The sequence below is a fragment of the Euprymna scolopes genome, chromosome 24, assembly GCF_053919585.1.
Source record: "Euprymna scolopes isolate OS-2025 chromosome 24, ASM5391958v1, whole genome shotgun sequence".
NCBI classification, from domain to species: Eukaryota; Metazoa; Mollusca; class Cephalopoda; order Sepiida; family Sepiolidae; genus Euprymna; species Euprymna scolopes.
Window position 1 is genome coordinate 1,152,470 of NC_136505.1, and position 16,754 is coordinate 1,169,223.

The following is a 16,754-nucleotide window of genomic DNA, read 5'->3' on the forward strand; positions in this document are numbered from 1 at the left end:
AATGGATTGGGGCATGGGGATATGCTGTTTTCACATTCATTTGATGTACAATGAGATCATACTGGGTAGCCATTTGCATTAGTATGCAAACCGATGTGATGTCGACTGTCGGGGAGAAAGTTTCTAAATAATCTACTCCTTAGGTTTGGTTATAGTTCCTTGCGATGAATCTTGCCTTGTATTTTGGGAAACCATCAGAGTTTTCTTTGTTTTTGTACACTCATCTACGATTCACTGTCATTTTGCCTTTAGGTAAAGATGTTAACTGGTAAACATTTTTTTTTAGAGGATCAATTTTTTCCTGCATTGCTTTGATCCAGTGGCATGCCGCTGGGGAGTAGTGGGGAAATAATAAAAAGCCAAGATTTATCGGACTTTCAACATACAGCAGTGATCATTGTGAGTTAACTTAGATCTACAAGTACCACTCCATCCTCAATATTTGAAGGAATGCTTTGAGTCTGCTCTCAACGAGCAGGGAATCTGATCAAATTTACATTTGTCGGTTGGATTATTCAGAATATAATGTAGTACACACGTTTACACACAGGATCCACATGTTGTACACAGTCTACGTCGCAAGGAACATAGAACAAGTAATAACTCAACTCCTTTTATTTTTGTAATAACAACATTTACTTTCCCCAAATAAAACGTGATTGTGCACCTTCTTTTTATCCTCTCAAACGTCATCCACATCTCTAATGTGATCTCTCTCTTTTTTATAGTCGTTTTCTTTTTCCTTACCATGACATAATTTCGCACATGGCTCAGTATTTGCATATAACCGCCATATGCATGTTCACGTTCTGTTACAAGAATAGGACAGTCATACATTAAATGTTTATATTGATTGTTGTAACATGTATAAAATGAAACTTTTACTGAACAACTGCCTTTCTGTAATATTTATACATTGTATAATATTTATCCTTTAAATAAAATAAAATTTAAAAATGATCAATTAATGCTGGAAAAGCATGATTTTAGCAATAAATTAATAAAACATTTCACACGTTGTGAAAGAGTGCTTGTTTTTTAACCAAAAAATCACACTCTTAGATTTAAAAAAACCAAAAAAACTATAAAATTAAATGAAGTAAAAAGTGAAAATATGCTGTGAAACTGAATGGGGATACTGCAGTGTCACAGTACGATGTCCAAAATGAAAATACTTAAAATCGTTTCTGTGCATATATCTCTGCGCATGCACTCAATTGAATTACTAAAAACATTTTAAGCCAATCAAGTGTATTTGAATTTATTAAATTTGCGGTTTTGATTCACCCCAAATACATAAAAAATAATTTTTTTCTTCAACAAAAAGTTTGAGCCAAAGTTCACGACAAAGTTCACGACAAAGTTCACGACAAAGTTAACATCTGCTTTACACCAGCTTTTCTCACCCCTCTGTTAGGAATTGGGGAAGCATTTCTCAAATCTTACTCTCTCTCTCTCTCTCACACACACACACACACACACACACACGCACACACACACGTCAATCACCTGTTCTTCATGGATGACCTCAAGCTGTCTGCTAGATCAGATATTGACAAGCCAACCCTTGCAAATCGTACATACCTTCTCCAAATATATTGGAATGAGTTTTGGTCTGGATAATGTGGTAAGTGCTCCATCAGAACTGGGAAGAAAGCCATACAGTTTGATGAAGATACTGACATTAAAGCGCAAGAAGAGCAGGAATAATACAAATACCTTGGTCTAGAAGAAAAGGATTCAAGATAAGGAAAAATTTCCCAGTGAATACATACATGCTAAGTAAGAAAAATTTGTAAAACAGAACTTACAAACAAAAACATTAACCAACTGGCCATATCTGTGATAACATACAGCTTTGGCAGTATTGACTCGCCATGAAAGATATAAACAAACTAGACACTAAAACGAGGAAAATGTTGACATTGTACTGAATAACATACAGAAACTAATGTCTGCCTAAAAGTATGGGTCTCTCAGAAATTGATCATCAACATTGTGCCACCAGGAAATATCTGATGAGGTCCCAGAATTTAAATCTCATGATGGTACATCAACATCACAAAACAAGAGCCGGCAGAATAACTTCTATTGCGAAACTGACCAAACATTTTGAACAAGACTGTCTGACAAATAAGACAGAATCAAAAAACAAGTCTTCTTTGGAAATAGCTCCAAAGAGTCGTTAAAAATAGATTAAGACCTCCAATTCCAAAAACTGGAAGAATGGGCCCACAAACAGCATGCCAAGTATTTTCTGGATGAATTTACCCAGGACTATATAAATAAAGAAGTGTCTATCGACTGGTTAAAAAGAGAATCCCTCCATTATGATCAAGTAAACTAAAGCTGCTTTCAGGACTGCCAACAATCACTGTAAAAGAATAATAAAAAATGCAAGAAAGCTATATGCTCAATCCGTTAAATCCAAAGTAGCTGAGCAGTGGCTTGGTTCCCACCAATTTTGGCAAACAGCAAATAGGATCCTGAACAGAAGCAGGCGTTCTATCCCAACAATTATCAATGGACCAGGTCATCTCATCAGCATCAGACAAGGCCAAACTATTTGCCAAGAACTTTGCAGCAAATTCTACCCTATGCGACGAAGGCCATCAACTCCCCATATTTCCTCCTATAACAGACAACACGCTATGCAACATACAAATATCTGTGCATGAGGTCGCCAAGCTAATCAAGAACCTTGATTCCAGTAAAGCAACTGGCCCTGACGGTATTCCAATTATAGTGTTAAAAAAGCTTAAACCTGAACTTACCCCCATACTTACAAAACTGTTTAAGCGTTGCCTTAAGTAGAAGCGCTTTCCAACACCCTGGAAAACCTCATCAGTATGCCCTGTATTTAAGAATTCAGGTGAAAAGTCATCTCCCTCTCAGTACAGACCAATAAGTCTCCTGTGTGTCATGAGTAAGTTGCTGGAATCCATATTAAATAGAGAAGTAGTCAACCACCTCAGCAGAAATAACCTTTTTAGTGACATGCAATATGGTTTCCGATCTGCTAGATCTACAGCAGACGTGCTATGGTTATATCTCATAGGATTAGTGAATCTCTCAACAAAGGCTTCATTTCTAGGGCAATTGCTCTTGACATATCAAAGGCCTTCGATAAGGTATGGCATAAAGGCCTACTTCACAAGATTTCCAGCTACAGTATAACTGGAAATGTTTTCTCAATCATTAAATCATTTCTCTCTGATAGGCTTATAAGAGGTTGATGGGCAGAAATAAGAGGCCCACAGTATTAATACTGGAGTCCCTCAGGGGTCCATCCTGAGCCCAGCTCGCTTCCTGATCTACATTAATGATCTCCTAAAACACATACTTAAATCATTCGTTGACATCTATGCTGATGACACAACCATCTATGGCAACACATCAAAGGCCGTAAATGACAACGTTCTCTCTGATTCTCTCTCCTCAGATCTTGAACGCGTGGTACAGTGGGGGAAGAGGTGGCTGGTCACCTTTAATGCATCTAAAACCAAGCTCCTATCCTTACATCATAAACACTGATCCCCATCTGGCATCAATTGAAATGGATGGCTCTCGTTTAGGGGAGGCCTCATGTTTTGATAAGCTTCTAGGTTTGACCTTTACTCCTGATCTTAAATGGAACACATACATCAAGTCTGTGGCCAAGGTCGCTGGGAAAATGGTGGGATCCTTCTACCGCTCCAGAAAATATCTCACTAATGATGCAATTCTCTATTTATATAAAAGCCAAGTACGTCCAAGGATGGAGTACTGCTGCCACATCTGGGCAGGAGCTGCTAAAAACAGCCTATTCTGCCTTGACAGAGTACAAAATAGACTTTGTGGCTTAGTGGGGGATCCCTTTTCTCTTCCCTGCAACCTGTTTCCCACAGAAGAGACGTTGCGAGCCTATCTTTGTTTTATCGTTATTTCCATGACAAGTGCTCGTCTGAGCTCCAATCTCTGATCCCCCTCGCCAATCTTTCATGAAAAACAACCGTCTAACTGAAACCATTGTCAATAATTTTCCCCACTCTTTATCTGTGCCTAAATCAAAACGTAGATTCCATGAACAAAGTTTCTTTCTTAGAACTGCATGCCTGTGGAACTCTCTGCCGCTTGCCCGTTTCCCTCCCAACTTCAACTCGAATGTCTTCAAGTCCAACACAAACAAATACCTGATGAACCGCCCCCTTAAGTGATGACACTTTATCAAATCACTAATACTATTACTACGATACTCTCCCATTGATTACTGTACACACAATAACCCTGATACACAAGTGGCTTCTGGGCCTTGATAAGTGGTGACCTCCATGTAAAAAAAAAAAAAAAGAAAGTGAAGATTATAATAGCTGCCCAAGATCAAAGCTTAATAACCAACAATTTTAAGAAGATGGGTGATCTCAGCAATGACAACAAGTGTAGGTTCTGCCACACAGAAGTAGAGAATATAAGCCATCTGACATCCACGTTCTGTTGGGGGACAACTAATATATAATGCAACACAACGGAGCATGTAAATATCTCCGTTGGGCCATCTGTATAAGGTTAAATATCAAATATAGCAACAAATCATGGGATCGTATACCAAAAAGAACAGTTGAAAATAAGTCATATACCATCCACTATGACAATAAGAGTCTTACAACAATGTACCTACAAAATGGAACTAGTAAACCTGACATAGTGATATGGAACATGAAGGAGAAAGAAGCAACCTTATTAGAAGTTAGTGCCCCAAATGATGCTGGGTTAAACAGAGCTGAGATGGAAAAGATGACGAAATATCAAGGTTTTATGTACGACATGAAAAGAAACTGGAATCTTAGGAAGATCTCCATCACTCCAGTAATTATAGCAGCAAGCAGACTATTGAAAAATAATTTCAAAAACTACTTAACAAATATACATGATGAACCAAGTGCAAGAGAGATACAAACAATTGCACTTAAAGGGATGACAAGAATCTTAAAAAGATCCCTCGGAATTAATGAGATAGCTTGTGGATGTCTGGCATTTAGTAGGATGCCCCATCTCCATCTAGAACAAAATAAGAAAATTTCAAAAACCGTATATGCATTCTGACACTATAATACACACACATACGGGCTGAAATAATAAAATTGTCACCTTAGAAAAGACGACATGATTCCATTTCCATTTGATGAAAACAGGTTTTCTTTTTTTTTTGCTGCAGACCATCTACTAGTTGGCCATTGTACAAATCCCAAGAGAAATAGAAGCCTCTATTATATCAGAAAGTGACACAATGTTCAACGAGTGAGATCCAGGATGATGCACCGCTGTACAACTCATGCTCTCTACCGATCTCAAAATGCAAATCCAGATGGTTCAATGCTTGAGGGTACAACTCAATACATTGGACCACACATGGTTACGGTCTTTGGTGTGGTTTCTTGAAGTCGGCTTGAAAGTCAACACCAAAGTGTACCTGGTGATCCTCTGGTGCAATCAGGTGGCTGCTGGCAGACCCTGGGTGTGGCAGCAAAACTTGGCACTGGCCCACAAGTCCAAAAAGACCCAGGCTTGGCTTCAGAAGGAATGCTACAACTTTGTACCCTTCTTTCACTGGCTCCCCTCCTCCCCCAACCTAAACCCACTGGACTACTTCATTTGGTCATATGTCGAGAACATCACCAACATAACCTCCCACATCAAAGCCAGCCTGATCGCTGCCATCTGCCAAGTCTTTGCCAAGCTCCCACCAACGCTTGTGGAAAAGGCATGTTCCCAGTTCCAGATCCATATCGAGGCGATGATTGAGGCTGAAGGTGGCTACATTGAATAGATGTCAACTCTACTACATAATCAAGTTACCTGAATTGATTGTTTCAATAAAAGTTTTAAAATAAAGCTGTCGTGTTGTTTTCTTTAGGACAACACTTTTATCATTCCACCCTGTATACACAACACATTAACTCTTTCACACATTTGCTGATTGAAAACAAATGTATAAACTTATTCATTTTAATCTTTCTAACATTTCTCTCTGAACTTTCTAGAATGAAAACAAATGAACATTGATTCTTATTCATCTATTCATTCAATTCAAATGGTAACTTGCCTGGTACAGGCATTGACAGCTACGGCTCTCCATCTATCTCCCTCGTTCGAGGCATTCATGAATTCATTGTTGCTCATCATTTTCGATGTTGCCCAGCTGTTCAGACTGTCAATGTATGCTTCTCGCTGGCTGTCCTCTGCTTCTATCCGCAATCTTTCCCATCAAACTAATTTGTTCTATTGCGCTTTTTCTATAGATATGGCCCATGAATCTCATTTGTCTTTTTCGTACTGTTCTTGTTAGAGATATTTCTGTGTCTGCCATTTCTAATACTTCTTGATTTGTTTTCTTTTCTGTACAGGATATGTTCAAAATTCTCCTCAGGAATCAAGTTTCAGTTGCTTCTAGTTTCTTCCTCATGCTGTCGGTGATTGTTCAGCACTCATAACCGTATAAAAGAACAAAATACATACGTTCAGAGTATTCTGAATTTGGTGTCTCTTGAAGGTGACTTTGGCTGCGGCTATGCGACTTATTAATAACTTTTAATCAACTATAATTGTTTTGATTATGATTTTTCAAACCCATGCATACTTCACATCCTTTAAATTATTGACTCAAGCTTCCTTGATATCTCAGCTAATGAATCCCTCTTGTTTTACTAGGACTCTTAAAATATTGGCAAACATTCTGTTTTCCTATGTAAATTTCCATTTTAAAAAAATATATCTTTTGTGAACTTTTGCTTTGGAACTCATTATTTTGTTTGTTTATCGTATAACATTTCTATCACTCTCTCACATTTGATTATTACCTAAACTGCTTTCCTTTCAAAATGTCTTCTCCAAAATACTGGAACCCTAAAATGCCCCCCACTCCCAATATCTACAGATGAGCCACCATTGGATGAGGTTCATCAGGTTAAGGATTATGTGAGAATGAGCCAACGAATTATTCAGATAATCAGAAGAAATATATTAGACTATGAAGAGCTAATGTTAGGAGCATAATGTTGTATAAAGGTAACAGCTGGGCAAACATCTAGTCCTCACCCGCACAGTTTCAGAAAAGAGCAATAATCAAATGTATATACACTGTCAAATCAGATCATACCTCAGCATATCAGCTCTAATAATTGATGAAGCTGTATATAACAAAGCTTGATACTGCATCTTTAGTTCCTTGTGAATAATTGTGTATACATTTCCCACACTGACATCAAACTGTGCACTTATTGTCTCTGTAGACATACGATGGTCCTTATCCATGAAATTCTTTATTTAGCCAATCAACACTGGTGGTCTGACTTCCTTACTTCTCCCACACATCTCATCATTCCTCACAGACTCCCTGCCATCCTTGAATATCTTATGTCACTCAAAAACTGATCCACAGTTCATGCAAGATGGTCCAAAAGCAGTCTGAAGCATTCCATATGTTTCTGTGGCATTTTTACTAAGTTCAAAACAGAATTTTATTGCATAACATTCTTCTAAATTGTCCTCACGTCCAGATTACATTTTTATAATTCACCAGTTGTGACAATCAGGCTTTAGTAGAGTGTATTTCAATTCTTGCTGTAGCTGTTCATTTGAACCTGAAATCATAAAAATTTGTCAGTCATCTCATAAGGTGTATGACAATAAGATACTGAATTTTCAAAAGTCTACAACAATTTTAAATGCCTGTACAAAAAAGTCTGGAAACTTATTGAAGGCACCTTGTAAACTCCTGAAGATCAATTTTGGGAAAATAACCTTAAAATTATTTATAGAGTTATATCCCTTAATTTCTTGAACAAAAGGACATTCTTTTCCGCAATCACAAATGTGCTTCTTAGTGACTACAAACAAATTAATCATGTTTTTTTTTTTAACCATAATCTGCTTCAGATCATACTAAATCAAAATGTGTAAGGTTTATAAGGGCATCTTTAATAGTTTCTGAGTTTTGACAGAAGGTTTAAAAAAACAACTTTACTTTATGTAATAGATAATATGGAATAAATTTACTTGAAGACAAATATCTGCAGGTGAGTGGCAGCTTTAGTTCAAACTATTATGAGAATATCTGGGATTCATTTTCTAATGAAGACTGCACTTATTAAAGGATCCAAAAATGGCCCAGTCTTATGAACCTGTCAATGGGTATCTCATACAATATATATATATATATATATATATATATATATATATATATATACACTTTTTTTTATGGCCCTGTCGGTGGGGCATTAGAATACGCCGACTGCCCCCCCTGCAGAGAGTAAAAGTCCCTCAATGGGGGTCCTGGATATGACCTTAAACTATATCCAGTGGTGAGGCCCCAGCTTGTGGGCTTTGGGGAGTGTGGAGCCACCCTTTAATTACCATTGCTCCCAGGTCCACTCTGACCCGGAGTGGTAGTACCTGTTAGGGTCCCAACTATGGGTTAAATAGAAACCGACATGAAAACAACAAATATACTCTATTAAAAAAATTTTTCTTCAAAATCTTTGGATTCAGCATTAAATAACCCGAAAAGGGTTGATATGCCGTAAAACAAAAACAACCAACCAACCAACCAACCAAACACTTTTTTAAAAGAAACAAAAATGGTGTTACTTACTGAAAATTCATTGGTGTGTTGCCTCTGGAAGTGTTGGAAATGGGTGTATTAATCTTTGAATAAGGAGACATCATTTCTGGTGTCATTGTGGGTGATGCTGTAAATAGAATGGGTTAATAATAATGTTTTATAACTTTAAAGTTATTTCTATATCATACTTTGTGTTTTTCTAAATATATATCATTATCATGACCAGTACTGATTTTTAACCAGCATAATTTTTTTGTTTTTCAAAAGAATCTGCACAGAAAATTAATCAAATAAATTGCTGACATTTTTCTAGCAAAACTGAAACTCATATTCCTTTGACTCAGGAGGTTTGGTTATCTATAATATAAATCTCACATGCTTAAATGTATGTATGTATGTATGTATGTATGTATGTCTGCTTAAAACATTCAACAGAGGCAATGGATTTTCACGAGATCGGTATTGTTTTGGAGCACGACCCTTCAGATGACAAATATCGAAAACATTAATTCTTTCACCCTTAATTGGGCACTTTTCTACAGGGAGGGGTCGCTTTTTCCGCCAATATTTTTTAAAGTCATCCCCTCTTTTCGATTGATAAGCCTTAATTTAAACCTTTGCCACTTCCAGTTTGGCGATGAACGCAACGGCAAAGACGTCACTTTTTTTTTCACTTCTTTTCCTCCTTCGTGTTACGGGTTTCAGCCTGCCTGCCTACTACCACTTTTTTTGCTCAACACACACCTCCAAACACCCGGGCAATGCCGGGCACCGAGGCTAGTGTATAATAAATGCCAGTTCCTAACATACAGATCCATGATGCCAATCTCCCCATATATGATATAAATGAGGAGTATTAGTTATTTTTAATGCACATTATTAACAGGCAGCAGAAGGTATTATTAGTGATATGTTATGCTTGGATTATCAGGGTGTTTCAAGTTTTCAACATCATACTCCCCCTCATCATAATGTATGCCTTTTTCTGATATGCTAAAAAGATACAAGATTTTATAAACCATGGACAAGCACAGACCATATTGAATTATGCCTGATTATGAAAATAACCAATCACCTGTGATACATCATTTTAGTTGTCTGGAAATTAAGGCAGGAAATTAAAATTTAAGTTAACTAAGCAACAACTTTATAGTAAGCAAGGAAGGAATACGGAAAAATAAGAGAGGCTTGTCTTTCATGAATGTTCCAACTTCATGTTGCGTTCAGCATTATTGGCCGCTAGGTATGAGACCAAATGCATTTCTGCTTGTTTTTAATCTATGGTGAATACTTAAGTGTCTCAGAAGGGAGGGTGAGTTTCTCTTTTGGCAGAATTTTTATCTTTTTTATTTATCTATTTATCTTTTTTTTTTCTTTATATATTGTTAGTTTTGGATATCAGATATTAAGCCATTAAGAAACACATATGGCCAGTAAATGACTGCATACTAGGGAGCACTTGAATACCTATAGAAGAGAACTTGAAAGTCTACTGGAAAGAAATTGATTGCATTCTAGAAAGGATGTGAATGTCTTCTGAACAGAGTTTGAATGCCAACTAGAGAGAACTTGAATGCAAAGATGTTTTACAAATTTGCTGTGTTTGATATTGCTCATCTGTATGCAGATAAAGATAATCTTTAAAAAAGTCACTCATCAATGTTGAACTTACAATTTGGTTCTATGTTGCCTTTCACAAAAAAAATCCAAATTGAAATTTTCGTGAATTAAATTCAATTAAAAAAAAAGTCTGATAATAATTAAGCTGATATTTACCTCGATATGAAGGAAATGCAGCTCTGCTTGGTGTATTGTTCCTGAAATAAATTAAATATTAATTTTAAAAAAAATGTTCCATTTAATCTGAGCACTTAATGAAGAAAAATCATTTAAAAAATGCTATTTCAAATTTAAGTTTAACAGACCAGAGATAATACTGTTCCAAATTTAAGACAGTCTTCTTCCCAATGTCATTTCAAGCTTAAGCATAACAGACCAAAATAAATATTATTTCAAACTTAAACCTGACAAACCACCCAAAACGCCATTTCAAACTTGGGTGTAACAGACGGAATAAATTTTTGAGTACAAAATTGACTTTGAAATCTATGTCCTTTTATGGACATATATATATGAACTTTTATGGAGATGTCTTTTTCTCTTCCCTGCAACCTCTTTCGCGTAAAAAAGTCATTGTTAGTCTTTCTCTGCTCTATCATTATTTTTATGATCGGTGCTCAACTAAGCTCAAATCTTTAAAAACATTCACAACATAAAACATAAATGAAAATTCTAAGAGCAAAGTCGGTTCCCTAGAAATACCTGTCTGTGGAAGGGCTGCTTACCAGTTAAGTTCAACATGCTTGTTTTCAAGTCGAATGTAAATAAATGCTTGTTTAGCCATCTCATTAAGAATCAAATTCTAATCAGCTACAATCATTGTTACTAATCTACATGATTTCACTGTCTATCTGAAAAACTCATTAACCCTTATCCTTGAGTAGCCTTTGAGCCTTGATAAACGATGACTTGTTATTTGAAAAAAATCTTTTTAAGCATGACCAATAAAAATACTAATATGACAGACTAACAAAAATGTTTCAAATGTAAGTGTGTTCAGTTTCCAGCTTTCCTCAAACTTTCAAATCGAAGTTGATTCAGCTGCAAAGAAACTGGAAATTTTTTTTCAATTTTAAATATTTCGGAGATGCCTTAGATAATTTGGGAGGCTGTGAATGGACAGTGAAGTGCATGAATCAAACAGCATGGATGGCATTCAATTCAATGGCAGATGTCTTGTGTCAAACGCACATAAAATATGAGATGAGTGGACAGTTGTATAGTGCATGTATCCGATCTGGTCCTCTTGAACACAATTCCATAGCTTTTGTAAAATAAATTGACAGATCTATGATTGCAAGAACAAATTCATCAATTGAGAAGTTGGGCATCATTGATGGAAGTTATCCAACATATAAGATTAAATTGGTTTGGTCAAGATCCAAGATTAGTTTTAATGGAGTTAGATGGTCTACGAAAGTAGGTGGATTTTGAAGGAATTGCAAACAGTTGGTTGTTGAGGACACAGGACAGTTGAGATTAATGAATCAAGATGCAAGTGATAAAAAATTGTAGAGACAACAAATAAAGAACCCAAACCCTCAAGAAAGAAAAGAACTAAAATATGAAAGCTAAGTGGCTGACTACAGTCGAGGATGACTCAACGGTTCCCTTTTTCATTAGCTGCTACACCTAGATGTAGGGAAAAGCACCACCGCATTCCCAGGACTAATCCACTTGCATTTGATCTTCCACTTATAATACTAAATGTTTAGCAAAGGGCATTAAGTACTATTTTTTTAATCTTTCATATAACTTGACCGAGGACTGAACTCTAATCTTCCAGCACATTAGCAACCATCATCATCATCACCACCACCACCACCATCGTGAATAATAATAATAATAATAATAATAATAATAATAATAATAATAATAATTCTGGGGAGACTTGTTGTCATCCAGATTCCAGGGACCACCACCAGTTGTTTTCAGTAAATAATCTCGAAGTGAATACAAATGATGATGATGATGAATGAATGAATGAATGAATGAATAAATTCATAATTAAAACAACAATTTTTAAAACGTGTACATCCAACCTGCATGTAAATGCTATTTCAAGCTTAAGTATGACAGAGCAAAGAAAATTTTATTTCAAACATAAGCATGACTGATTAGAAACAATATGAATCAAATACTAAAATAAACTTCTAAAATAGGATTCAATCATTCAATGTGCACATAAAGTGATGGAAATGTTATTTTAAACTGAAGTGTGACAGACCAACCCAGTGACGAACACAAAAACCACAAAGTGATTTTTGAGAAAACATGTGAAGCTAACAATTCAAAACAAAACAATGATCACACTCAATATGTGCATTCAGTGTACAGGTCTTTGTCCTTATTTTCTTATTTCTTATATATAATAATAGTAGTAATCCTGTCACCCTACACTGATGATTCCTGAAAGGATGGAACACTAGTATCTGTAGGTATTAAAAAAAAATATTATTATTATAATAATTGTCAGCTCCTTTAAGAAACTCGGTTTTTATTGTTAAGCACTTTAAAGTTGAAATAGAAAGTCAGTCACCTAAGCTTGCATGCATAGATCATGTTATAATCATTAGATCACTATGGCCAGATATTACAACATTTAAAAAATAAGTGTTAAAATTTCAACAATATTTCTCACAGTTGAGATTGGCTGTGAGGTTTGCTCCTTGCTAATGGAGTCAGAGATGACTTCGTGACCAAGTTCAAATCTCCTGACCAGTAGTAATCATGCCATCTTGCACTGATGATTCCCGAAAGGATGAAACACTAGTGTCTGTAGGTATTAAAAAAAATAATTATTATTGTAATAATTATATATATATATATATATATATATATATATATATATAATATTTTTCTACATATTAACATGTCATATTAATATACTAATATTTCCTTGTTTTACTCTATAAATATATATATCTTTATTTTAATTTTTACTTTATTAACATATTCTTATATACTTTTAGTTATATTATTATATTAGTACATTATTATTTTATATTATTATATTAATATATTATCTTCTATCTTTATGACTCATACAGCGAAGAATAACCGAAACAAAAAGAGATAACGCTGACCATAAAATGACAAAGAAATGGCGAACTTTACAAATATGTTTTCAAATTATGGACTAATGAAGAGACGGATATTGAAGACATTTATTTTAACCAACCATCTGAAACAAAAGAAAAAAAAATACAAACTGTGAGTCCCCTCTCTCTACATACCTCCCTCATATATTAAGTTGGCGAGTTCATTTTGCCATTGTTTTGTTTGTTGTATTGATGTATTTTTTTGTATCGATAGATTTCTCGTCTGCATTTTCAGATAGTAGATTAAGATACCCCTTCTACACTTCTGTTTGTTTAAATTTTTACTTAATCTCACCCCACCCACCACCATAGTTTAAATTTATTTATAATAAAATTAACTTTAAAACGTTATCACTGGTGTTTGTCTTCATTACTTTCACGCGTTGTTCGTTCGTCTATTATACATTTTTACAGGTTATGAAAATCTCCCCATTCTTTCTGTTTCAGCAAGATGTAGCGAACCCAGAGGGCATTTTGTTTCATTGTTCATTTGTAATTCATAAATGTCTTTTTATTATTTTTTGTTCACATTTGTAATATATATATATATATATATATATATATATATATATATATATATATATATGAACAAATAATTAATGATTAATAAAACATGTTAGAAAACATCTTGAAAAAGAGTTAAAAACATATTTAATTTTAAAAAGGAAGCACAAGATAAGTGGATAGTCCTTAATCCGCGGAGTTTCGAAGAAATACTCTCCTTCTCATCAGAGGGCAGGAATTAGCAAAATGCGGGATCGGATTTTGCATGCAAAAGTATTTAATGAAACCACAAGTAAGTCACAGATCTTACTTGGTTAAAAAAAGGGTGAGGTAAGGGGAATAGGAGGTAAAAGAAAAAATGATAAAAAGATAAGATTTCACATGAATGGATAGTCCGGTGAAGGGTAAAAAATCCAAGAATGGTAAAATCCAAACACGGTAGAATTAAAAACTTCCAATCCAACAGGTAAGTTCCAAATGGTCCAAAATGATCCAAAAGGCAGAATTCCTTGGAAAAAATCACAAATGGAATGAATTCAAAATCATTAAATATATATATATATATATATATATATATATATATATACACACACACACACTTTTTTTTCACGTTTTTTTCTAATGGCTGGATACATAAACGGTTCGCCATACCTGAATATGTTTTATGGTTCTCTGCTCATTGGAGCACTGCATCATCCCGTTGTCATGTTGGATGACCCTCCACGAAACTGTGATGTTCACTCTGCCAAGGCACAGATAAACATAATGTGCGATTTTACTTAAAATTCAATTTGCCCACTTTATTACTCGTTTTCTTAAGCTGCTTGAGAATCACATCAATTAACTTTTCTAGAAACTCTTGCTTAATAGCAAGTGTGTACTTTGTCATTCACGTTCCTGAGTGATGGTTAGATCGACATGGTCTACATGAAATATCGGCTAGAATTCCTTATTTAATACCATGCAAATTTTTCTTGTTTTTTTTCCGTACCCTCATCTAGACAGTTTCATATAGTCACAAATTAAAGTAGTTTTGCCACGGGAACTACAACTACCCATAAAAAAGTAGAGGGATTTTTTTTGTTAGGGTTCACTCCCCTAAAAATTGACTGTGTTGACAACTTCAAATACCTATTCCGAAAGTGAACATGATATAAATGTTAGGGTTGTGCTGGCATGGAGTGCACTTCATTCTTTAAAGAAAGTATATAAATCTCCAATCAAGAAAGAAACCAAGACCAAGATCTTCAAAGCCTGCATAGTCAATTCTTCTGTACGGCTCAGAATCACGGACACTAAAAGTATCACGCCAAAAAAATCTCAATAGTAAATATACAAGAATGCTTTGATTTGCCTACAAAATATCCTGGAAAAGTCACCGAACAAAAAAGTCATTGTATGGTTCCCTATCTCGTGTTTCCAATATTGTGAGACAGAAACATCTAGCACTTGCCGGTCATATTAGTCGCAGGAAAGCTCCTACTTTGGAGTCCGGACACAAAAAGGAGAGTTGGACGTCCATGTGTAACACTGAATTCTATTATTGAAGACGAAACTGGTCTGGCAGGAACTGAGCTGGTTGCTGCAATGGCCAACCGAGAACTCTGGCAATCGGAATTTGTTCACGTTTCACCTGTGCCTACTGGCATTGGGTGAAACAACAAAACAAAAAAAATATATATACACACACAGAGAAAGAGAGAAATGATCCTTACCGACTGCCTGAACTGAATCCCTGTAAAAAAAAGAAATTAATTTTAAAATATATCAAAGAAAGTATATTAATGTTTCTGATTCAATTAGAAGACATTGTAATGCTCAGAAGTTTTTACAGATATTTCTCATGTAATAATTTACATTATCTCATGTAATAATTTACATTATCTCATGTAATAATTTACATTATCTCATGTAATAATCGCTGATATGTAACGTTAATCATAAAGAAGTGAAGGAAAAGAACACTTTTGGATATAAAGTCAGCTGAAGAACAAACACTAAGAGATTGTAGGAGGATAGCAAGGTTTCTTTAATCAAAGAAACTTTATTAAATCATTAATGTCAAACAATATGGTCTAACTTTAAAAGCTTTTCAAGGCAATATCAAAAGTAATTAGAAAATTTATCCATGTATAACATATCAACTTTATGTCTTGATAGAACAAGAGTTAAGAAGAGTTAAACAAGTTAACATTCACAGGCAAAAAAGGTGGGCTCCCTCTACCATGCTAGAAAATTCTCACACCAGAGAGTATCCTATATCTTTACAAAGCCACAATTCACCCATGCATGGAGTATTGTTGCCACTTGTGGTCTGGTGCATCCACCACTAGTCTCTCATTCTTAGACAGGGTCAAAAAAGAGTCTCAGCACTGCACTGTCGGACAAGCTCCTTTGTCCCATCGCTGCAATGTGGTGTCCCTGTACAGCATGTGCCCCCTTGATGTACATAGCCTCAACTAACTCGACAAACAGCAAATCCGACTCCTTCACTGTTGAGGTCCATAATAGTTTCTTTCCTCAAACTGCTATACTTTGGAATTCTTTCCTTGTTTCCTGCTTCCCTGACTAACCTGCAGAAGTTTAAATGTGTGAATAGATATCTGGCTGCTCAACTCCCCACAGTTCTCTGTTAGACACAATCCCATATGTTCCAAATGGTAATATGCCTTGTTTGGAATGAAAAAAAATAAACAATTTAAAAGCTTAAAAGTGCTGATTTGAAGGGGAAAAAATTAACGTTTTTGGCCAATTTTTCGATATTTGTCGGGCGAAGGATGGGGCTTTCATGTGAGACCAAATTTGTGAATTTTTGTTCAGTCTGTCGAAAGTTTTTAGCAGACACACAAACATACATACATACATATTCGCTTTTATATACATAGATTATTTGAAATAAATAACTGTTTTTTTTATTTGGAAATTCTTTT

General features: G+C 35.2%; 1 protein-coding gene across 1 annotated transcript in view; it reads right to left on the reverse strand.

Annotated features, from left to right (window-relative positions):
* Positions 1-16,754, reverse strand: part of LOC145246564 (uncharacterized) — an 81,985-nt gene that overhangs the window by 23,256 nt on the left and 41,975 nt on the right. The window contains exons 8-10 of the mRNA XM_080108165.1: positions 15,540-15,559; positions 10,376-10,416; positions 8,630-8,726 (exon numbers count right to left, since the gene is read on the reverse strand). Coding sequence (XP_079964291.1) covers positions 8,630-8,726; positions 10,376-10,416; positions 15,540-15,559 — 158 coding nt within the window. The remainder of the gene's footprint in view (positions 1-8,629; positions 8,727-10,375; positions 10,417-15,539; positions 15,560-16,754) is intronic.